Source organism: Geotrypetes seraphini, chromosome 5, assembly GCF_902459505.1.
Source record: "Geotrypetes seraphini chromosome 5, aGeoSer1.1, whole genome shotgun sequence".
Taxonomy (NCBI): Eukaryota; Metazoa; Chordata; class Amphibia; order Gymnophiona; family Dermophiidae; genus Geotrypetes; species Geotrypetes seraphini.
The window spans coordinates 171,437,063-171,463,182 of NC_047088.1; the positions used below are offsets into that span (position 1 = coordinate 171,437,063).

Here is a 26,120-nt window from a genome sequence, read left to right on the forward strand (position 1 = left end):
TTCGATGGAGAGAGACATAGCAAAAAAGTGGGTATTCCATTGGTAGGCTAACCTAGGGTTGCCAGATTTTACGATTGTAAAATCCGGACACCCTAGACCTGCCCCCAGGCCCGCTCATCTCCACCACAGTCCAGCCCTAGCTCTGCTCCTCGCTGCCTGCTTTGCTCGGGCAGAAGGCAATCTGCGTATGCGCGGATTGCCTCCTGCCCAACGCAATTGAGAGGAGGCTTTTCAAAACCCAAAGTGTTGGGTTTTGAAAAGCCACCTGGACCCCCAGACATGGCCTCAAAGGGAGGACATGTCTGGGGAAATCTGGATGACTGGTAACCCTAGAGTAGGAGTAGGCAATTCCAGTCCTCGATAGCCGGAGCCAGGTCAGGTTTTCAGGATATCCACAATGAATATGTATGAGATGGATTTGCATGCACTGCCTCTTTGAGATGCAAATCTATCTCATGCATATATATTGTGGATATCCTGAAAACCTGACCTGGCTCTGGCTCTTGAGGACTGGAATTGCCTACCCCTGCCCTAGGCTAACCAGGTTACCCATTCCAGAAGGGAGACTTTTTGGCCAGTCCTGGTTTTTAAATTACATCTCAAAGCAGTGTAGTATTTGTAGTCCACGATTCCATTGAAATCAGTGCTGCAGGTCCCATAATGCACTGGGATGAGGATGGCAGAAATCCAGGCCTGGCCAAAAAGTCTCCCTTCTGAAGTTGGTAACCTGGTTACCCTATCCATTGGATTTTCTATTTAAATATATCTTTCCTGCAAGCTTTTATCAAGTCAATAGCCTAAACTTGTATCCTTGCTATCTGCAGCAGTGGACTCCTTAATAGTAAAACTGTAACTTGCCTCCGTGTCAGGAAGAGACATGCTGGTACTCAGGAGCACTAGCACAAAGAAGGGTTTATATGTTCAAATGAAGTGGAGCAAAGCAATGTTAGTTAAAAAAAAAAAAAGGAAGAGACAGTACCTCAGTTTATTGGTACATTTCAAACAGACATAATGTTCTCTGTGTTTAGCTCAAGGTGTCTTACAGTGTGCATGAACGGGCTGTGTTATTTGGCAGTCCAGTATTCTCTCCCAGACCAAATTGCTTCATTTTGGCTGCTAGTTGTTAACTATTATTCCACCCCCCCCTCCCCCCACCTCCAAATGTGTAATGATTAAAAACACTGAGAATATGCTGCTCACCCCTCCCCCCCCCATGGTGCCATACCTTAGTTTGCACCTGCTATGCACTCCTTTTAACAGGAATCCCTCAATACTGTGAACACTGCTGTACCCGTCGGTTCCTTTTTATGCATTTCAGCAGAGATAAGCCCCCAATGGCAGAAACAGCAGCAGGAGCCTCAGTTACCACAGCAGCTAACTTTTCTAAATAGTAGGGGGTTGTTACCCAACACCCATTACCCCTCCCTGAACACAGTGACTCCCAGATTCTATAAATGTTGCCTAAATTTAGATACTTAAAATTGACTGCGAATCCCAGATCAATACTTGAAATATTAATGTCTCCAATGATTTAATTATTGGAGCTAACAAGCACTTCATTAGCACTAATTATTTTGGATTGGATTGTTTTTTTTATACAGTGGTGCCTCGCATAAAGAATGCCTCGCACAGCGAACGCTGCACACAACGAACTTCATGTCATGATTCATACAACGAACTTCGTTTCACACAACGAAGTCGCCCGAGCTTCCACGATCGCTGCCGATGTATTGCATCCTTCCGCGCAGGCACTGCAGGCAGTCGTTAGTCACTGCGCTTAACGCATTTCACATAACGAACTTTTCGCATAACAAACTTGCTCCTTGAACGAATTAAGTTCGTTGTGTGAGGCACCACTGTATTTGATATACCACTAGGTCATGAGTAATAAGCGGTTTACAATACAATAAAAGCGGAGGTTACAAAAAAAACCACCCCCAAAACCCTAAAATACATTATGGGATAGGAATTATATGTTTACAAACCATCAGAGCGTAGAAGAAAGATGAAAGGGTTGATACAGGGCATGAAAACGCAGGAGATGAGAAAGAGGGCGGGGTAATGAAGATATGAGAATCAGAGACACAAAGATCAGTAAGAATTAGAGTCATTTTAAATAATAAACGCTCTGACTGCATGCTATTCTGTAACAATGGGTGCCTAAATTTGATAGTGCGTAACTTAAAAGGGGGTGTGGCCATGGGAAGGGAATGGGCATTCATAAAAGATATGTGTAGGGTTACAGAACAGTGGGGATCCACGTCCAATTTGCACACGAGGTTTTATCTGGTGTAGGTCCTCACGCCTATGGAGAGATAAAGAGGCATAATAATAATCTTGGTTTTATTTACCTTCTCTTTTCTAATAATTCCTAGCATTCTGTTTATTGTTTTGCCGCAGCTGCCTACTAGGCAGAAGATTTCAACTTAGGTGCCCTTTATAGACTATCAATGAGTGCCAAATTTTATCTGTGCTGAATTTTCAGCTCTAAATGCTTTTACTCAAAATGGTGGAAGTTCAAGTACTAACAGAGCAGACACCTTCATCAGGAACTGCCCATAGCAGTACAGGGAATACAAATCATTGGAGATAATGCTGGATATATAAGGCCATAAGAACATAAGAATCGCCACTGCTGGATCTGACCAGTGGTCCATCGTGTCCAGCAGTCCGCTCACGCGGCGGCCCTCAGGTCAAAGACCAGTGCCCTATTTGAGTCTAGCCTTACCTGCGTACATTCTGGTTCAGCAGGAATTATCTAACCTTTTCTTGAATCTCTGAAGGATACTTTCCCCTATAACAGCCTCTGGAAGAATGTTCCAGATTTTCACCACTCTCTGGGTGAAGAAGAACTTCCTTACGTTTGTATGGAATCTATCCCCTTTTAACTTTAGAGAGTACCCTCTCGTTCTCTCCACCTTGGAGAGGGTGAACAATCTCTCTTTCTCTACTCCTTTCAATATGTTGAATGTTTCGATCATGTCCCCTCTCAGTCTCCTCTTTTCAAGGGAGAAGAGGCCCTGTTTCTCATAGCGGAAACACTGAATTAATTCTTTGCTTCGATCTTTACAGAAGAAAATCTAAGAGATCTACCTGAACTGGAAATGGTTTCAAGGTTGATGAAGCAGAGGAACGGAAAGAAATCTCAGTGAAGCTGCAAAACGTACTGAGCCAAATCAATAAGTTAAAGTGTGATAAATCACCTGGACTGGATAGGGTACATCCCTCCAGCTAAAATTGTGCATAGTACCTGAAGATTGGAGGATGGCCAATATTATGTTGATTTTTAAAATGGGTTCCAGGGTGATTTGGGAAATTACAGACCAGTAAGCCTGACTTCAGTGCTGGATAAAATAGTGGAAACTGTTATAAAAAATATAATTACGGAACACATAGACAAACACAGTTTAATAGGACAGAGTCAGTATGGATTCACCAATATTTATACTCTAAACATTCCCATATATATAAGGAAAGGTGTATATCACCAGTATTTAAACTATACTTAGGGGGAGACCTCAGTAACGGAGCCCACGCACAGTCGTTTTTCATAGACCGAAAATTCAACGTGGTTATATGCTCCTTTGCTCCAATCATCGGTCTCCTTCCCACCTATGTTCTATCCTGTATTCTAAATATCTTATAAATATTATTTAAAAAGTATAACTATTTCTTTTTTATTTTTAGTGTTTATTATTTTCTATTTCTGATTAATGCACATCTTAATACTTTTTTGTTTTAAAAATTCTAATTCCTCTAATATAATAAGTCAGGTGTCTACACTCTTTCATTAAAGATCAAGCTGACGTCACTCATACTCTTCTAATTTCAACTGGTTGTTAAACATTTAGTACTTATCAATCGTATGTTTTAGAAAGTACTTAGCTTTCATTTTTTAGCTTTCATTTTAAGACAGCGCTCGTATATCATACGATACCAACGTGGCCATCGTTTCGTAGACTTGAATGTTTGTCTACTGCTTCAGGGCTATTTTCCACGTATAACAAGCTATTGTTCAACACACACTATCAGTCATCTCAATCAGTCATCTCAATAGTTATACTTTTTAAATAATATTTATAAGATATTTAGAATACAGGATAGAACATAGGTGGGAAGGAGACCGATGATTGGAGCAAAGGAGCATATAACCACGTTGAATTTTCGGTCTATGAAAAACGACTGTGCGTGGGCTCCGTTACTGAGGTCTCCCCCTAAGTATAGTTTAAATACTGGTGATATACACCTTTCCTTATATATATGGGAATGTTTAGAGTATAAATATTGGTGATTTTCTTCTCATTAGGGGACTTTATTATAGTTCAGTATGGATTCAGCCAGAGAAGGCCTTGCCTTACCAATTTGCTTCATTTCTTTGAAGGTGGGAATAAACTTGTGGATAAAGATGAGCTGACTGATGTAGTGTGTCTAGATTTTTAGAAAGCTTTTGACAAAGGTCCTTATGAAAAAATTGAAGAGCCATGGGATAGTGTTCTGCTGTGGATTAGGAATTGGTTATTGAACAGAAAACAGAAGGTATGGTTAAATGGCTGGCCATTTTTCTCAATGGAGGAAAGTAAATAGTGGAGTGCCACAAGGATCTGTTCTGGGACTGGTGCTATTTAACATATTTATAAATGACCTGGAAATTGGAATGACAAGTGAGGTAATTACTCCTCCTCTTCCACCTTTATGAAGCCGCATTAGGCTTCTTTATCACCGTCGGCAGAGGTAAAAGCTCCAATGCTCATAGAATTCCTATGAGCATCGGAGCTAATACTGCTGCAGCCGGTGATAAAAAAAAAAAAATCCTGACGCAGCTTCAAATAAGGGGGCCTAAATTTGCAGATGACATAGAACTGTTCAAAGTTGTCAAAACACATGAGGACTGTGAAATAAGAAATTGGAAGACTGGGTATCTAAATGGCAGATAAAATATAATGTGGACAAATGCAAAGTGATGCACATCAGGAAGAATAATCCAAATCAAAGTTACCAGATGCTAGATTCCAAAGATCCAAGAGAAAGCGCTGGATATCATTGTAGATACTAAGTTGAAATCTTCTGCCCAGTATGCAACTGCGGCAATACAATAAGCAGAATGCTTGGAATTATTAGAATAGAGAAGGTAAATAAAACCAAGATTATTATAATGCTTCTTTATTGCTCCATGGTGTGTCCTCACCTTGAATATTGTGCACAGTTCTGGTCGTCTTATCTCAAAAAAGATATACAAGGGGCTGCTGAAAAGTTCTCAGCCCAACAAAGAGAATGACGTGGAGCCATGAAACTTGCAAGTTATTCTACACTTTTTGTTTCAATGATATAGCGGAATTAGAAAAGGTAAAGAGCAGGGTGATGAAAATGATAAAAGGTATGGGATGAGTTCCCCATAAGGAAAGACGTCTCTTGTTTATGGCCAATTTGTGTGTGGATAATTGAGCGTCCTTTATAGAATCTTAAAAAAAAACAACACCCAAACCCACAATGAAGCGCAATGCAGAATACTTGCAAAATTAGGTGATGACTAGAAAAATTATGCAAATGAGCTCATTATCTAAGTTCATGAACCTTAACTATTGCAACGATTTATATTTATAAGGGTTTTTCTGGCTGATGATTGAAGCTTGAGGAGGAGCCAAGATTTTGTCTAGCTCTCACTCATAGCCCGGGTGTAAAATCTTGCACCTCGTGGCTTCTGTAGCCTTTTCCCTTATACAGTATCTGTCCTTTGGATAAAACATTTATAATATAGAGTGATCATCAGATACAATAAACAGCATATAACTGGAGGATTGGGCAAGAGTGTATATTTTGTAGTTTTATTCCAGTTCCTCTTTTGTGGAAAGTATTTTGAAACTTAACTATGCCATAAAAAGGTCTAATTAAGGTTTTTGTGATAAAGTTCATGATTTCACACAGACCCAATTTGCCTATTATTTAAATGGTTCAGTAAGACATGTAAAAATTCACAGATTACTAGCCCATTCCTGTGAATTTATTCGCATGTTGGTATATCACCTCTTAGATATATACCTGATATCCATTATGGCAGCTATAGTCCCACAATAACCCACTTTCAGAATTGCCTTCCACATCTGGAAGGATAAAGAGGCAGAGCCAGGAATGGGCCAGAGTTTGAAATAGAGGAGTGCACGGGGAAATAATCTGGCCCCCATCCCTACTCGTCCCCAGTCAATTCTATTCCATCCCCGCCCTATTCCTTTCATATTAATACCATCCCCTTATCATCCCCATCGGTTTCTTTCCCAACCCTGTATCCAGCCCACATTTAAATGCTTGTAAATTCAAGCAAAATAATTCCTGCTACTATATATGCACCAGTGTTTGTGTGTGTTTGATTAGCTTGTTTGTTGCTTTTTCCATTAGAGGCAGATCTCCTGGTCATACGAATAAAAATGGCTTCCTCTTCCTTTGATTCTCCCTGGAAATATCTGGGGAAATCCTAACTTTAGTTGAGCCAGTGATAATGATGGTGACCTTGTCTGTAAGTCTGGACAGAGAATGGCTTTTTTGTAAGTTCTTTGTTTTAATGAATATTATTTCAGAATCTAAATTGATGGAACCCTCTTTATACATTACATATTGCATTAGTACTGCTGATTTCAGACATCTAGAAGTCTGGATGAATGACAAGCTTGTATTCATGATGTTCAGTGATCCACAGAGTCAGTATATTTGTTTTGAATGCATTTCTCTTTCTCTCTCTTTCCATATATATAATACATAATAATAAATTGGGTACTACTGATATTTAAAACCAGTTCCTGGAAGACTATCTAGACAAGTTCAGGAAACAATTAAAAGCTTAAGCTTAACTTAAGTTAAGCTTAGGACATAAATGTATTATGCAATTTTGGTTATCAAAAGAAGCACCTAGTTTTTGGCATTGGAGGAATCTGTTTCATCGTCTATTGTTATTTGAGACTTGGGAAGTTAGGCGTTCGGCTAGGAAAATATGTATGTTTATGGAAATTTGGGATCTGTATATTCAGAATCTTTCAACTAAGGCAAGAAGTTTAATTAAAGCTATGATTATTTATCTAAACTTCCAGTTCTTTATTTTTATTATTCTTTATTTTTGTCAACTTTCATTGGGTTTGGGGGGTTTAATAATAAGAATAATAACTTTATTTTTCTATACCGCCACAATCTTGCGACTTCTAGGCGGTTCACAAAGAACTGTAATTCGCTGTACAATCAGCGAATTACAGTAGATGAATACAAGGTGGTTGAAAGGAAAATTATACATAGGTTGAATTATAAGAAATTAACTATTTTACATCTTACAATTGAAAATAGTCGGACACCAGCGAATATCAGGATACAATTATGAAGAGGGAATTTTAGCAGACAGGGAATGTGGATACCTAGTGTGAGGAAGAAATTCAGGATAAGGTGTGGAAGTTATGTTTGCGGGAGAGTGTCTGGCTAGGACAAGAATTTCTTAAACAAAGTGGTCTTTAGTTCTTTCCTGAAGATGCTGTAGGTCAACCTAGTGGTATCGATGAGATAGCCTAGCTACGATTGCTGTCTACCAGCTTGAAACTTGAAAGTTCTGTCCAGGAAGATTTGATATCTGCAGCCAGCGATTTTCGGGTATGCAAACAGGTTGTGGTTTCTGGTAGATCTAATGGGGGAATAGAATTCAAAGTGAGGTAGAAGGTAATTGGGGGCCATTCCCCAGATTAACTTATAGCAAAAGCAGGAGAACTTGAATAGAATTCTTTCTTCAATTGGTAACCAGTGCAGCCGTTTGTAGAAGGGACTAACGTGATCACTTTTCTTTAGTCCGAATATTAAGCGGACGGCCGTGTTTTGAACTATTCGCAGTTTTCTTACTTTTTTTTAGGTATCCCCAAGTAGATGATGTTACAATAGTCCAGGGTGGATAGAATCAGCGACTGTACCAGTAATCTGAAGGATAGAGGGTCGAAATATTTTTTTATGGTTTTCAGTTTCCAAAGAGTGGAGAAGCATTTTTTTGTCACTGAGTTTATGTGATCGGTCATAGTTAATTTGGTATCTAGAGTGACTCCTAATATTCTTATAGTTTATTAGGATTCCTTCAATAAAATGTTATAAACTAAATTTTGGGGGAGGATAGGGGGGAGAGGTGAATAGGGAAGGAGGGTTGGAATTAGGAGGAGGGTATTGAGAGATGTAATGGGTATTTTGGAAATATATTTTGAAAAAATGAAAGATATTTGATGGAAATTAATATGATGAATTTTAATTTAATGATCATTTTATTGTATTATATTATTGCATATTTACTGATTTCTTCAATAAAACTGTTATAAATTAAAAGCTTAACTCTTCGCCCAGGACTTTAATGGAAGAAATAACTAACACCCCCCCCCCCCCACACACACACACTTTTTATGAAGCCACGTTAGGCCTTTTTTTTATTGCTGGCCACGGCGGTAAAAGCTCCAATGCTCATAGAATTCCTATGAGCATTGGAGCTAATACCTCCGCGGCCATCGATAAAAAAGCCTAATGTGGCTTCATAAAAGGGTGCCTAAGTTGCTAGTCTCTCACACCCACAAGGAGTGACATTGGCTGTACATACTATAGCAGAACATGCTAAGATCATTTTCAAGCACCATTCTGACCTTGTATACAATTAGGTTGTTATAGAACGGAACTGGGCAGGCCTGGGGGCGGGACTAAAGGTCCAGATTTTCCGATTGGAAAATCTGGCAACCCTACTTTCAGAAAGCTATGGTAGCGATTCCCGTGCAACAAATACACCAAAACCCATTCAATTCCTGTGGGCCTCAGTGCATTTGCCATGGAAAAATCGCTATCATGGTGTGGAAAAGGGGCCCTTAGTTTCTTATTCCTGTTACTCTGTTTTATCTATCTATGTGTTCCATCTTTGCGTACACCCTATGCTGTCTGTTAAAATATTTTATTGCATATCAAGTTGACATTGTAATGCAGCATACTATACCATACTGTGTACAGTGTTCCCCCAGTGGATCGCGGTCCCGGTCATTCGCGGTATTTTCTGACCGTGAACCGCCGATAAGGAGAGGGCAGCGGGAGAGGCAGGAGAGAGCAGCCAAAGCAGTTCTTGATTGGATAAGGCCCGACTTAGTGCAGGAAGAGGCGGTCGGAGCGTACCGCGACTGATTTCCTGCACTCGCGGCGCTCTGGCTGCTCTCCTGCTGCCCTCTCCCACTGCCCTCTTAAGGCTCCCCCATGAAAAAACGTATTTGCGGTTTTTCAAGATTTGCGGGGATTCCTGGAATGGATCCTCCGCGAATCTCAGGGGTGTACTGTATTGTTATTTGGATATTTTTACTGTTGTTATTCTCTATTGTTTAAGTTTGATTTATTCTTTCTGTACACCGCCTTGAGTGAATTTCTTCAAAAAGGTAATAAATAAATCCTAATAAATAAACCAGGCCCCCTTTTATCAAGCTGTGTTAGGGTTTATATCACCAGCCACTGCAATTCTATCAGCATTGGAGAAATTCTGTGAGGAATTCTATGAGCATTGGAGCTTTTACCGCAGTGGACGGCGATTAAACACCCCCCCCCCTAACACAGCTTGATAAAAGGGGGCCTAAATAAAATCGCACTGAATATCAGTGGTACCTACAGTAGATAAGATACATTTCCACTTTGGCTGCACCCCTGGTCGGCCATGGTGTTACCAAGATAGTGCCAGGAGATCAGTAAAGATATTCAGCAGCATTATCTCGTTAATGCCACTGAAAAGTTGATTATGTGCCTGGTGGCTGACAGTCCTCTGAGCAGAGCCTCTCCTACTTAAGTCTTTTCTGGTATTGTTTTTATACTTAGGACCGTTAGTAGTTGGCAGGCTACAAATGTTTTAAAATTAATAAATAAATCCAAAGTTGTAATCAGCTTGCAGGTTGACTCTTTTAATAAAGGATAGGGGAAGGTTGGTGGAAAGATGAAGGAATTGCTGGGGAAGGAGGAATATGAGACTGATCTAACCACATTAAATAATGTTTGAATTACTTTCCTTCTTACCCCTTCTCATCCACATTGTGTTTTTAGCCATATTTCACTGCCGCTTTAATTGCACAAGGTTATTTTCAAAGGTTGCACAAGGTTATTTTCAAATTTGGCTATTAGTTTCTTCATTAGTTTTGCAGTCATGTTAATTGTCATTATGGTAATGAAATTAATTTTATCTTTTAATAGTGGAAAGAGAAAACCTGACAGATTATTGTGTCCTGGGTCAACGTCCATCACATTTACCAAATATCAATCAGCTGGCAGCCCTTGGAAAAACTAATGAACAGTCTGCTCACAATCAGCTGCACCACAGTCCTCCAATCAGAAGTCAAGTGCCAACGTTACAGCCAATCATGAACCCCGGTCTTTTGTCTCCTCAGCTTAACCCTCAACTGGTAAGGCAACAGATAGCTATGGCCCATCTGATCAATCAACAGATTGCCGTAAGCCGACTCTTGGCTCACCAGCACCCGCAGGCTATCAATCAGCAGTTCTTGAATCATCCACCTATTCCTAGAACCGTGAAACCAGTGGAGCCAACAAATTCGTCAGTGGAAGTATCTCCAGATATCTACCAGCAAGTCAGGGATGAACTGAAAAGAGCCAGTGTATCTCAAGCTGTCTTCGCAAGAGTAGCATTCAACCGTACCCAGGTAAGAGCCAGGGGAAGAAGGATAAGGGTTGTAAATTTATCACGTCATATTAGGAGAAAACATTGGCAAAAAGGAGTTTCCTTTGCTACCATCACCATTTGCTAGTGATATACCTCTTTTAAGATTGAACTGGTTATGTCAGGTAACAAAATTCTAAGAACTGCTACTATACTTCATTTTTCCCATGTGCAATTACAAATTAAAATGTATACAGCAGCAAAGAGAGGGAGTCAAAGTATATAGCAAAGCAGTGAATAAGAAAAAAAGCACCAAGGGCCTAATGGAATGGGATGAAAGTGCTCTTTATTTGAAGACTCAACACAGAGGCCATGTTTCAGCACAAATGCCTGTATCAAGGGTCAATAACAATTTGGAGACCTCAATATAAAAAGGTGTCCAATAATAGAGAGCAGTTAAATGTAACTAAAATTGTTGGTGAATCTATTGTGTCAAACTGCAAACAGAATCCGTCAGCGTCATGTTTACATTTTTTTCTTGGCGTGTAAGCAGGACATTGATGAACTCCATATGTAGTTTGGCACACAAAAGAGTCACGGATGATTTAAGGTCCATTTATCTGCTCTCTATTATTGGACCACTTTTTATTTGGAGATCTCCAAATTATGATTGACCACTAATGCAGGTATTTGTGTTGACACATGGCTCATGTCGGATCTTCGAATAAAGAGAACTTTCGTCCCATTCTATAAAGCCCTTGGTGCTTTTTTCTTGCCCAAATTAAAATGTACAGTATGTCATGATCCTCTTTCCTCTGAAATGTAAATTCAAATAAAATTAAAGTTGCAACTTAGTATTAAGGCATGAGGAGATAATTTTCAAAAGTAAAAAAAAAATCATTCTTTATCTACATATAAAGGCTTGGCAGACAAATATCTTCCTCTGTCCAGCTAAACAGAGTTTTTTATTCAGTTTAAAAAAAGGCATGATTAGTGATGTGTATAGGTCAGAGAAAGAACATTGTGGATTAAATTCAATAAATGGCACCCGAATTTGAGCACTGGAAAAAAATCCATGTAGAGTGGTATTCTATAAATGTCGCTCCGAGTTGCAAGCCATTTATAGAATAGCGCTTAGAGTTGATTTCCACACCAAACTTTGGCAATAAGGATTTACACCAGCTAAAACCTGATGAAGAATCCTGGCATGTAAATTAGGCATGGATTATCTGTATTATATAATACTGCAGGCATCTTTAGTGAACACCCTGGCCCACCCACACCCCTCCCATAGCCATATCCCCCTTTTCAGTTACACGCTAAAATATTTGCACACGGATCTTTGTGGTATAACACTTAGCAAGATGCATGTGAAAATCCAAATTGTTGTCAGTTAATGCCGGGGCTAGTAATTGATTGTTAGCACTCAATTATGGTGCTAATTGGCTCATTAGCCAATTTAGTGGCAGGTACATCTCAGGATCATGCACAATTTTGCACGCAGAAATTTGGGTGCTATTTAAAGAAATATTCTTAGTATGTGCACTGTGCACATTTGATTTGCAAAAATATGTATGCTTTTAGGTGTCTATTTGGTCACCTTCACAAACAGGAGGTGCAAAGCACAGGTAATTTTAGCACTTGCACTCTTAATTTTCAACAGGATACAATTTGATTGTAAAGTGTTTGGCTAAAAGGTTGGGATGTAGTGCTCTTATATTAGTCATGACATTGTTAAATTTTAACACTTATTCATTGAAATGTATATGATCTTTAGAGTTACACGATTGTAAGAAAGTAATACGTACCACATGGGGTCAGTCCAACACTCCATCATGCCAGTATCCTCTTACGGACACATAGAAACATCCTGCAGATCCATAGGGAAGACAGTTTCATGTTGCTCACTTCTTCAAACAAGAGGTGGTGATACCCAAGTTTACCTGGCTAATCGTTTTGAATAAACTTGTCCTACAACAACTTGTCTGTTTTAAACCCAGCTTTACTGCTAGTCTCAACACATTCCTTCTGCAACAAATTCCCCAGTTTAAAAGGAATTGAAAAAAATCTTTGTTTAAAACTTTCAAACACTTTGGGCTCCTTTTATCAAGCCGCGCTAGCAGGGTTAGCGCACGTGACTTTTAATCATGCGCAAACCCCCGCGCTGGCCCAAAAAACTACCTCCTGCTCAAGGCAGGCGTTAGCGGCTAGCGTGGCAGTTTAATGCGTGCTATTACACGCGTTAAACTACTAGCGCGGCTTGATAAAAGGAGCCCTTTTTTTCATGAAGTATATTCTAGTCTTCATATTCTTTGAAATGATTCCTTTTTATCTGTTTCACACCAGTCATGATTTTATAAACACAATCATATCCCTGTCCAATTATTTCTTCTCCAAACCGAAGAGGTCTTTCTTCCTTCTTAAGAGAGAGTCCACCCCCTTTCCCATTTTTGTTGCCCTTTCCTATAGATTTTCTAGATCTGTTATATATCTTTTTTTTTTTAGACGGGATGAACAGAACTGCAGACACATCATGAATCTTTGCAGACATTTTGATATTCACAAATTTGTTTTCTTTTCCTTTCCAAATAATTCCCATTTATTTATTTATTTGCTACATACTCTGAAGATTTCAGTATATTGTCCACAATGATTCCAAGGTCTCCTTTATAAGTGTTAACTCCTATTGTGAAACCCAAGGTAGTATGCAAAAAAATCAACCTTGTCAAATCTTGTCTCCACAAGGCTTATTTTTGTCCACTTGATATGTCTTACTCATGTGTCAACTTGATTAGACAATATTTAGAGGTCACCCCAGCATGCACTGTTTGCTTGTGTGTTGTGTATGTAGGTAATTGTGCACAATTAGTATGTAGCTTGCTATCAGTCTTGGGAAGTCAGTCTGTCAGATGTCATCTGTCAACTGCTAGACTTCCATGTGGACTGGATGTTCTTCGACTGATCAATTTTCATCACTATGAGAAGGAAAATCTTTACCAGAAAGCTATAAGTTGGTGTGTGAGTCAGCAATGGCGGTATGGAATCGAACCAGGATGCTGACACAACTCATAGACTCCTGTGTTAGGAAGTTGAAGAAACTGTCCACTCTCAACACATATCCGAATAAAACTTTTGCAAACAAGGTGCTCACAGCCATTTTCAGCCATCTATGGTTTCTGTTTGAGCACCTAGCAGCACTTGCCTTTTTTGATGACAGAATTGCACCAAAAACAAAGCTATGAATGGTACGAAAGTTACAGTATCCACCATTGCTAGACATTCCATGACGTGTCATGTGTGCAGATGATACAGAACCTGTGACCTTTGAAAGTCTTTTAACACAGACAACACAGTCATTTTTTGATCTCTTGATTGATAGAATATGAACAAAAGCAAAAATATTCCTGAAGAAACATCCCACAGAGTAGACTGACCATCCAGTTTTCAAGGAACTTTAGAATTGGGTATCCAAAATGACTGTTGTTAATGATGCAGCAGAATTACAGATAAGCCTCATTGAAAAATAGAACCTTTGTCAAATCATGAAGAACAGAAGCAATTTGTTTTTAGGCTAGTGACCAGCCTCCAAAAGAAGTTTCCTTCTGTGTCAAAGGTGGCTCTTATATCATAGACCAGGGGTGTCAAACTCATTCACATTAAGGGGCCGAAATCCAAAACACAGGCTAAGTCGCGGGCCAGACCCCGCCCAATCTCCACCCCCCAGACCCCGCCCTTATAATAATACTAATTATAACACCATTTTTTCCATTCATTTTTCATATATACACACACAATATAATCTTATTAACAAATAATGGTAATTGTTAACACATTGTATGCTTCTCAACATTCATTCCTACCAGAAACAGATAACCCCTATGTAAATACGGGACCAAAAACTGAAAGTACTAATATATTTTTTAAAAACACCCTAAGATTCAAGATTCTGCATGCAGTACAACCCCCAGAGAAAAAGAAACAAATTTATTTCTTCCTGAGCAGTGCAAAAGATAGACAGCAGATTAAAATGCTTAAAATTCAATTCAAACACTAACTTGAAAATAAAACCATTCCCCCCTACCTTTGTTGTCTCCCTTACTCCATGCTGTGCCTCCCTCCAGCGGATGTCTAACCTTCTGGCCGGCTCCAACCTGGCCATTTTATGCGGCCCGTGGTCCAATATCCCCTGGTGTCATCTTGTGGCTGGCTCCCTCCTCACAGCTGTAGTGTGCACGGAGCCATGTGCAGCGGCTCCTTGTGCGCCCTGCACCTGAACCGAAAGCCTTCACTCTGATGTCACAACAGAGGGAATGCTTCTAGATGAGGTGTGGGATGCGTGAGGAGCCGCAGCATGTGGCTCCATGCACATTACGGCTGTGAGGAGGAGGGAGTTGGTCACAAGGTAAAACTGGGAGCATCAGACCGCGGGCCGCATAAAACGACCAGGCGGGCCGGATTTGGCCCTTGGGCCTTGAGTTTGACACCTGTGTCATAGACCATTGATTACACAGGCCAATAACAACAAAAAATTGGTGCCTTCGGTTTTTGACCTGTTCCTGGGGTTATTTGGGTCACTGATTCAGAAAATTGCGTTGCATCAGCTCTAGTTTTTTAGATACAATTACGAGATAGTAGATATGCCTTTGGGATAGTAGAGCCAAACATGAACATTGGGCAAAAAAGATTGGCCTCCGAGGGAATATATGGTGGTTGGAGGACAAAATGTGATCAATGAACCTTTGGTAGCATGATATAGAATCATACTGCCACCACTACATATAAATTTGTAAAGACTTTGAATAAAAACAGTTTGTGCATTGAATACATAGCGCATACATTACCTGGACTTGCCATGCAAAAACTGAAGGCAGGAATTTTTGATGGGCCACAGATCAGACAACTTATAAATGATCCACATTTTATAGCATCAATGAATGAAATTGAATCATTTTCTTGACAGCAAGAAGGCAGACAACTACACAATTAGTAGAGGATATGCTCTTTCATTTCAACAGGCTTGGCTGTAAATGAGTTTTAAAGTCCATTATCTGCACAGTCACTTAAATCGCTTTCCAGAGAACCTTGGTGACTTAAGCGAAGAGCAAGGTGAAAGATTTCACCAACACATAAAAACAATGGAAGCCAGATACCAAGGAAGATGGGATGCACACATGACAGACTATTTTTGGAATTTTATGCAGGATTGTCCTGGCAGATCCCACTGTCGGAAGTCTTACAAAGGGAGCTTGTATGTTGAATGACTGGAAAGTTTGTATCATAAACTTATGCTTTTCATATGAAATAAGTAAATGTTCCTCATGTTGTACACTTTTCTTTAATTTTTAATATGTATGCTTCTTTTATGCTTAAAAGATATTAATTTAAACACTACATTAAAATATCCTGATTTTTTTAATGGGCGAGCAGAGTGAAGAGTGGTATATGGCACATGTTCTGTATCTCAAAAACTAGAGCTTATAGGAGAAAACTGGTGCCATGTTTGGAATCAGCAGGTCAAATATACCCAGAAACAGGTCTAACATTTAAGGCACCAAAATGAGTGCTGGCCAAAATTATTTGTCAAGTGCACAAGAATTACAATATACTGTTACGCTTAACGGTAGTTTAAAAAAACAGCGAAGTGGGGCGATCCCTAAACTTTGTTTTAAGTAAAATTTTATGTGTTTTTCATTTTTATATTAAGGAATAAAATTAGCCTTGTGGACAAACAAAATGTGTTAATTTTTTTTGAAACAGCACTAGTAAAAAACCCTAATTGGATCGTAGCCAATAAAATCCAAAAGATAATCAAGATGAAAAGGAATTGGCTAACTCACCTGATCCTTGGGGAGAAGAAGTCTAAAGAGATGGGGCAAATCTACAGATTGATAAATAAATAATGGACATCAGTATGAGCCCTTCGTACATAAACGAACATAGACCTCTGGCTCAGGCGATATCTCAAGAGGTGACCAGCACCAGACCACAGTCTAATTGAGAATTGCCTCATACATCATGTAGTCCATATGTGTCTAAAAATGTAAACTGTATTATACAACCTCCCAAAACTGGATAGACCTTTTCTCACCAAGGAAAAGGGTTTTTTTAATGGGCAACACATACATACTGTCCCTAAATACACACCTTGTGAGAGAAACAACAATGAATGTAATAAATATAATAAACACTATAAATATATGTATAAAAGAATATGAGTGGTGTACCAGAGTCTATGTGTAAAGTGCAAATGAAAAAAATAAATGCATAAATACTTAATAAATAATTAATAAATAAATAATCATGCAAAATACAAGGTGCTTCATAAAATACAAATTGTGTAACTAAAATACAACCTAAAGTGCAAATGCAGCCTATAGCACCATGATGAAAGATATCTGGTCAATAAATATCACGAAGATATGTATAAAAATATATATAAAGTGCAAAGCATATAACAGAAAAAGAACATAAGGTGCAAATGCCTATAGCACCGTAATGAAAAATACCTGGTCAATGAATGTCACAAAAATATATATAAAGTGCAGAAAATATAGCAAGAATAAAATATAAAGTGCAAATGCAGTCTATAGCACCAGAAAAACACTTGTACATATAAAGAAGAATATAAATATAGATATAAAGTGCCGATGCAAATCCTACCATTTAGAATGTAAGTGCAATTTGTCACTAACTATAGGTTATAAGCACCATAAACACACACTCACACGCACCAAACAAAAGATAGTAAATAATAAATACTTGACTAGCAAATGCTAGACATTCACACGTGTACCACACAAATACACAAGTACACTCACTCATACACCAGCTTAAATGAAGCACAATCAAACAATAGTAACTGTTTAAGAAATCACTCATGAATATCACCACTCGACAGAGCTCCGTTTCGCCACTTCGTCAGGAGCGGAGACGGGTTGAGATAGATATATGTATATAAGGTAAATAAAGAGCCCGACAAAAACTGTTAGGATTGTCGGTGGAAAAAATCCTGCGGTTCCCAGGCGTATGGCAATCAAAAACGCAGGGACCGAACCTTATATACAACCTTATGTACCTTATATACATATATCTATCTCAACCCTTCTCCGCTCCTGACGAAGTGGCGAAACGGAGCTCTGTCGAGTGGTGATATTCATGAGTGATTTCTTAAACAGAGTTACTATTGTTTGATTGGGCTTCATTTAAGCCGGTGTATAAGTGAGTGTACTTGTGTATTTATGTGGTACACGTGTGAATGTCTAGCATTTGCTAGTCAAGTATTTATTATTTACTATCTTTTGCTTGGTGCGTGTGAGTGTGTGTTTATGGTGCTTATAACCTATAGTTAGTGACAAATTGCACTTACATTCTAAATGGTAGGATTTGCATCAGCACTTTATATCTATATTTATATTCTTCTTTATATGTACAAGTGTTTTTCTGGTGCTATAGACTGCATTTGCACTTTATATTTTATTCTTGCTATATTTTCTGCACTTTATATATATTTTTGTGACATTCATTGACCAGGTATTTTTCATTACGGTGCTATAGGCATTTGCACCTTATGTTCTTTTTCTGTTATATGCTTTGCGCTTTATATATATTTTTATACATATCTTCGTGATATTTATTGACCAGATATCTTTCATCATGGTGCTATAGGCTGCATTTGCACTTTAGGTTGTATTTTAGTTACACAATTTGTATTTTATGAAGCACCTTGTATTTTGCATGATTATTTATTTATTAATTATTTATTAAGTATTTATGCATTTATTTTTTTCATTCGCACTTTACACATAGACTCTGGTACACCACACATATTCTTTTATACATATATTTATAGTGTTTATTATATTTATTACATTCATTGTTGTTTCTCTCACAAGGTGTGTATTTAGGGACAGTATGTATGTGTTGCCCATTAAAAAAACCCTTTTCCTTGGTGAGAAAAGGTCTATCCAGTTTTGGGAGGTTGTATAATACAGTTTACATTTTTAGACACATATGGACTACATGATGTATGAGGCAATTCTCAATTAGACTGTGGTCTGGTGCTGGTCACCTCTTGAGATATCGCCTGAGCCAGAGGTCTATGTTCGTTTATGTACGAAGGGCTCATACTGATGTCCATTATTTATTTATCAATCTGTAGATTTGCCCCATCTCTTTAGACTTCTTCTCCCCAAGGATCAGGTGAGTTAGCCAATTCCTTTTCATCTTAATTTTTTTTGACCACCCTGTTGCTCAAGGCCCATGCTGGCACTGGTGAGTTTATGGTAGACTATTTTACTGCCAGCCCCAAATTGTGCCACCCTAGGCAGATGCCTCTTTTACCTAGAGGCTGGGTTGATTTTATCTGCTAATTAACACTGAACCCTCGGAAAACAAATGCATCACCCATGTAGTAACACTCTTATTCCAAAATACACTGCAACAATCCTACCTATAAAAGTGAGAGGCTGATGTGCACATTCAAGGATCTCAAGGCGGTGAACCAGTGTGACAAGGTGGTAGCCAATAGAGAATGACACAGGGACAAATTTGTCCCCATCCACGCAGGAACTCAATTTCCCTGTCCTGTCCCCATGAGTTTTGTCACTGTCGCTCTCCCTGCTCCATTCCTGTAAACTCTGCTTTAACCACATAAGACTCGAACATTTATGATTTTAAAGTGCTTGAGGCTTGTGCAGATGAGGACAGAGTTTGCAGGAAAGGGGCAAGTACAGGAAAAGAACTCGCAGGGACGGGATGGGAAAATGAGTTCGCGCGGGGACGGGGAAAAATTTGTCTCCATGTTATTCTCTAGTAGCCAGAAAGATGCATAACTAGCAGAAGAAAGGATGTATTAATGCCACTGTACATGTCATTGGTGAAGCCTCATATGGAGTATTGTTTACAGTTTTATCCTGCTAAAGACATAAAAAGACTTGGAGTGATTCAGAGAAAGGTGGCAAAAGGCATGAGGGTTTGCTCCACACGATTTACATAGTAACATAGTAGATGACGGTAGATAAAGACCCGAATGGTCCATCCAGTCTGCCCAACTTGATTCAATTTAAATTTTTAATTTTTTCTTCTTAGCTATTTCTGGGCAAGAATCCAAAACTCTACCCGGTACTGTGCTTGGGTTCCTACTGCCGAAATCTCTGTTAAAACTTACTCCAGCCCATCTACACCCTCCTAGCCATTGAAGCCCTTCACAGCCCATCCTCCACCAAATGGCCATACAGACACAGACCGTGCAAGTCTGCCCAGTACTGGCCTTAGTTCAATTTTTAATATTATTTTCTGATTCTAGATCCTCTGTGTTCATCCCATGATTCTTTGAACTCATTCACAGTTTTACTCTCCACCACCTCTCTCGGGAGCACATTCCAGGCATCCACCACCCTCTCCGTAAAGTAGAATTTCCTAACATTGCCTTTAAATTTACCACCCCTCAACCTCAAATTATGTCCTCTGGTTTTACTATTTTCCTTTCTCTGGAAAAGATTATGTTCTACGTTAATACCCTTCAAGTATTTGAACGTCTGAATCATATCTCCCCTGTCTCTCCTTTCCTCTAGGGCAGGGGTCTGCAACCTTTAAGACATAAAGAGCCACTTGGACCCGTTTTCGAAAAGAAAAAAAAACTTGGAGCCGCAAAACCATTATAAAACAAATCTAACACTGCATATATTGTTTCTTATCTTAATGCTATATACAGGATCACTAAATTGAAAATAAAATCATTTTTCCTACCTTTGCTATTTGGTGATTTCATGAGTCTCTGGTTGCACTTTCTTCTTCTGACTGTGCATCCAATCTTTCTTCCTTTCTTTCAGCCTCCTGTATGTTTCCTCTCCTCCAGACCTCATTCTCTCCCCCAACTTTTTCTTTCTGTCTCCCTGTTCACCCTTCTTTCTGTCTCCGTGCCGTCCCCCAAGCCACTCGGTTTGCTTCCACCGCAATCGGGGAACAGCCCCCAAGCCACCGCCGTCCCAAGCTTTCCCTGCAGAAGTGTTGCGCTGACCAGCATTCCGCTCCCTGACGTCAATTCTGATGTAGGAGAGGAAGTTCCGGGCCAACAAGGCATTTCTCCTCATTCCATCCAGCCTGAGCCCCATCTCTCCTTGATCCAGCATTTCCCTTCTGTGTCTGTCAGAATTACCATTCCACCTATTTTCCAGCATCCCCCTTCTTTGTGTCCATCTCACCTATATTCCTATCTCACCACTTTTTCAGAATCTTCATTTGTCTCTGTCCTTGTCTTTACCCCATGTTCACCATTTGCCCTTTCAATGTCTTTATCTCCCCCCCCACACACACACTTTTTCAGTATTACTTCTATGTCTCTATTTCACCTCCTCTTCATGTCCCCTCTGTATCTCTATCCTTATTCAGTAGGTCCTGCTTACCCTTTCTCTTCTTTGTGTCACTATCTCCATTTTCAGCTTTCCCCCCCTTTTCCTTTGTTACTGCACCCTGTAGCTAGAATCTTTCCACCCTCCCTCCACTCAGGCCCAGCCCAGTATGAAATATTTCCTTTTGTTTCCCTCCCCTCTCTCTTTCTCTCTCTCTTCTGCTCCCTCACCCACGAGTCCTGCATCTGGCCCTCTCCCTTCTACCTGCACCTGGCAACACCCCCCTGCTCCGCGGCTCTCTTCAGCAACTCGTCAGCAGCGGTGATCAAGACAAGCTACCGACATCAAGGCCTTCCCTCTACGAGTCCCGCCTTTGTGGAAAAAGGAAGTTGAAACAAGCAGGACTCGCAGAGGGTAGGCCCCGACGTCAGAAGCTTGTGTCGATCGCTGCTGCTGAGTTGCCGAAGAGAGCCGCGGAGCAGGGGATGTGGCCGGAAGCAGGTAGAAGGGAGAGGGAGATAGGAAGGCTGTAGATCTCCGGAGCATGACACCGACCCCGGCCAGGATGATTTCTTTTTCAGACGTGCACCTTACAAGTCCGGCCGCCGGACCAATCAGCAAGCAAGGCTTTCATCTGTGTACGTGCTGAGCTCACTGCTCAGCATGGCTATTTCCCGCCGCGACGCCGGACTTGTAAGCTGCATTCCTGCGTGACACACTACCGGAGCCGCAGCAAAGGTGGAAAAGAGCCGCATGCGGCTCTGGAGCCGCGGGTTGCCGACCCCCGCTCTAGGGTATATATATTCAGGGCTTCCAGTCTCTCCTCATACGTCTTCTGGTGCAAGCCTCCTATCATTTTTGTCGCCCTCCTTTGGACCGCTTCAAGTCTTCTTACGTCCTTCGCCAGATACGGTCTCCAAAACTGAACACAATACTCCAAGTGGTGCCTTACCAATGACCTGTACAGGGGCATCAACACCTTCTTCCTTCTACTGGCTATGCCTCTCTTTATACAGCCCAGCATCCTTCTGGAAGCAGCCACTGCCTTTTCACACTGTTTTTTCGCCTTTAGATCTTCGGACACTATCACCCCAAGGTCCCTCTCCCCGTCCGTGCATATCAGCTTCTCACCTCCCAGCATATACGGTTCCTTCCGATTATTAATCCCCAAATGCATTTCTTTGCATTGAATTTTAGTTGCCAGGCATTAGACCATTCCTCTAACTTTTGCAGATCCTTTTTCATATTTTCCACTCCCTCTTCGGTGTCTACTCTGTTACAAATCTTGGTATCATCTGCAAAAAGGCACACTTTTCCTTCTAACCCTTCAGCAATGTCACTCACAAACATATTGAACAGGATTGGCCCCGGCACCGAACCCTGAGGGACTCCACTACTCACTTTTCCTTCCTCCGAGCGACTTCCATTAACCACCACCCTCTGGCATCTGTCCGACAGCCAGTTTTTAACCCAGTTCACCACTTTGGGTCCTAACTTCAGCCCTTCAAGTTTGTTCAACAGCCTCCTATGAGGAACTCAAAGGCTTTGCTGAAATCTAAGTAAATTACATGTAGCATATGTCCTCGATCCAGCTCTCTGATCACCCAATCAAAAAATTCAATCAGGTTTGATATGTATGCCCTAGAGGAAAGGAGGGATAAGGGGGGTATAATACAGATATTTAAATATTTGAAAGGTATTAATATGTAAATTTTTTTCAGAGATGCAGAAGCAGTTGAACTAGAGGACATGAATTGAGGTTGCAGGATGGTAGACGTAGGAGTAACATCAGGAAATATATTTTTTTTTCATAGAGAGGGCAGTGGATGCCAGGAATAACCTCACAGTAGAGGTGGTAGAAACAAAAAGAATGACAGAATTCAAAAATATGTGGGATAAACATAGAGGATCTCTTTATAGAAAGAGAATAGATTCAAAACAAAACTTAAATGAGTTTATGGCTTTTGATGTGTTATGATGGGCAGCAGTGGTGCTTGGACGACTACTCCAGTAGATGGGATGCTAGGCTAGTGCCAGCAGACTTCTATGGTCTGTGTCCTGAAAATCATAAATACAGATGAAGGTGAGCTGGAGTGGGCTTTAACCAACAAACAGTCCACCACAGGAGTTCCACATAAAAAAACCCTGCAAAGCCAAAACAAGAAGAAAAACTGTGGAACTGATGATCTTGATGCAGTCTTTATTTGAACAAGATGCAGATCAAAGAAACCAAATAAAAAAAAAAAATACACAGTAAAAGGTTTGTGGTAAATACCCGACATGGGCCATGTTTCGGTCATGAAAGACCTTCTTTCGGGGTCCGGTACTGCTTTAAGTCACAAGTAAAGGATTGCCAAATAAGCAAAACAAAATACTGTTTGAGAGAAGCACCTGTTGTTTAGACGGCATCTCCTCACATGGCTACAATTACTCTTACACAGTATTTTGTTTTGCTTATTTGGCAATTCCTTACTTGTGGCTTATAGCAGTACCGGACCCCAGAAAACGGTCTTTCATGACCGAAACATGGCCCATGTCAGGTCTATACCACAAACCTTTTACTGTGTATTTTAATTTTTTAAAATTTTGGTTTCTTTGATCTGCACCTTGTTCAAATAAAGACTGCATCAAGATCATCCGTTCCACGGGTTTTTTTTTCTTGTTCTGGAGTGGGCTTTAACAGCAACTCCAGTAGGTGGCTATTTGGCCAGTGCCAGGCAAATTTCTATGGGCTGTTCCAAAAATGGCAAAGATACATCAGAATTAAGTATGCGTAATTTTATATCACATTTATATCAGATGCTATGAATGCAGGTGCTGTATATCTCTAGGTGTGGCAGAAAGGTTGAATCTTAATGTTGAATTTAGAGAATAAAATGATAGAAACATAGAAACATGATGGCAAATTAAAGCCAAATGACCCATCTAGTCTGCCCATCTACAGTAACCATTATCTCTTTCTCTCTCCGAGAGATCCCACTTGCCTATCCCAGGCACTTTTGAATTCAGACACAGTCTCTGTCTCCACCATCTCTTCCGGGAGACTTCCATGCATCTACCACCCTTTCTGTAAAAAAGTATTTCCCTAGATTACTCCGGAACCTATCACCTCTTAACTTCATCCTATGCCCTTTCATTGCAGAGTTTCCTTTCAAATGAAAGAGACTCAACTCATGCACATTTACATTACGTAGGTATTTGTAAACATCTCTATCATATCTCCCCTCTTCCGCCTTTCCTCCAAACAATACATATTGATATCTTTAAGTCTGTCCCCATATGCCTTATGATGTAGACCATGTACCATTTTAGTAGCCTTCCTTTGGACCAACTCCATCCTTTCTATATCTTTTTGAAGGTATGGCCTCCAGAATTGTACACAGTATTCTAAATGAGGTTTCAACAAAGTCTTATGCAGAGGCATCAATGCCTCCTTTTCCTACTGGCCATACCTCTCCCTGTACAACCTAGCATCCTTCTAGCTTTCGCCATCACCTTTTCAGCCTGTTTGGAGCCTTAAGATCATCACATACAATCACACCCAAGTCCCGCTCTTCTGTCATGCACGTAGGTTCTTCACCCCTAAACTGTACTGTTCCCTTGGGTTTTTGCAACCCAAATGCATAACCTTCCTTTTCTTAGCATTAAATTTTAGCTGCCAAATTTAAGACCATTCTTCAAGCTTTGCCAGGTCTTTCTTCATGTTATTCACACCATCTGGTGTGTCTACTCTATTGCAGATTTTGGTGTCATCTGCAAAGAGGCAAATCTTACCCGACAACCCTTCAGCAATATCGCTTATAAAAATGTTAAAAAGACCAGAACCTTGAGGCACACCACTGGTAATATCCCTTTCCTCAGAGTAATCGCCATTGAGCACTACCCTCTGTTGCCTTTCACTCAACCAGTTCCTGACCCAACCGGTCACTTTGGGACCTATCCCGAGGGCTCTCAGTTGATTTATTAGATGTCTGTGTGGAACACTGTGAAAGGCTTTGCTAATATCTAAATACACCACATCTAGCGCATATCCTCTATCCAAGTCTCTGGTCACCTAGTCAAAGAAATTGATCAGATTTGTCAGACAAGACCTACCTTCTAGTGAATCCATGTTGCCTCAAGTCTGTAATCCACAGGATTCCAGAAACTTGACCATTCTCTGTTTTAAAAGTGTTTCCATTAATTTGTTTACCACAGAAGTCAGACTTACCAGCCTATAATTCCCTACTTCTTCCTTACTTCCACTTTTGTGGAGAGGGACCACATCCGCCCTTCTCCAGTCTTCCAGTACCACTCCCGACTCTAGAGACTCATTGAAAAGGTCAGTCAGTGGAGCTACCATAACTTCCTAATTTCCTTCAGCACCCTAGGATGTACAATATCTGGCCCTATCGCTTTGTCTACCATTTATTTTAGCTAGCTCCTCATGAACCTCTGAAAATCGATCAGGGTCTATTATTCCTTCATTCCTATTCACGTTTGTCTTCTGCGGTTCCACTCCCGGTGCTTCAAGCCATGAACACTAGAACAGAAATATTTGTTTAAGCAATTCAGCCTTTTCTTTATCAGCTTCTATATATTCCTCCCCTTCACCTTTAAGTCTCACAATGCCACTTTTGCCTTCTTCCTATCACTAATATATCTAAAAAATGTCTTGTCTTCCTGTTTTTACCATGTAAACTATTTTTTCTTCCATTTGCACCTTTGCTTTCCTGACTACGTGACCACCCTCTCTTAACTTTTCCAGATATTTTTACCTGTCTTCCCTCTTTCTGTGATCTTTTGTAGTTTATGAAAGGCTAACCTCTTATTCCTTACCTTCTTCAGCTACTACTTTTGAGAATCAAAGCGGCCTTCTTTTCCTCTTACTTTTACTTACTTGCCTCACAGAAAGGTTTGTCGCCCTTAAAATTGTTCCTTTCAGTTTTGCCCACCGTATTTCCACTCCTTCCAGACGTTCCCATCCAGACTATAATTCCTTGATGTAAACCCCCATCCGACCAATGTTAGTTTTTTTAAGTCTAATTCCTTTGCTTTTGAATGAACCCTCTCTATACCCATCTTAATATTAAACCGTAACATGCAGTGATCAATGGATGCCAGATGATCACCCACTGTAACATCAGAAACACTTTCCCCAT

At 40.1% G+C, this 26,120-nt stretch overlaps 1 protein-coding gene across 4 annotated transcripts in view; it reads left to right on the forward strand.

The window, feature by feature from the left end:
• SATB2 (SATB homeobox 2) overlaps positions 1-26,120 on the forward strand; it is a 436,014-nt gene that overhangs the window by 225,054 nt on the left and 184,840 nt on the right. For all 4 annotated transcript variants that reach the window (XM_033947177.1, XM_033947180.1, XM_033947179.1 and 1 more), the window contains one exon: positions 10,207-10,673. In XM_033947177.1, coding sequence (XP_033803068.1) covers positions 10,207-10,673 — 467 coding nt within the window. The remainder of the gene's footprint in view (positions 1-10,206; positions 10,674-26,120) is intronic.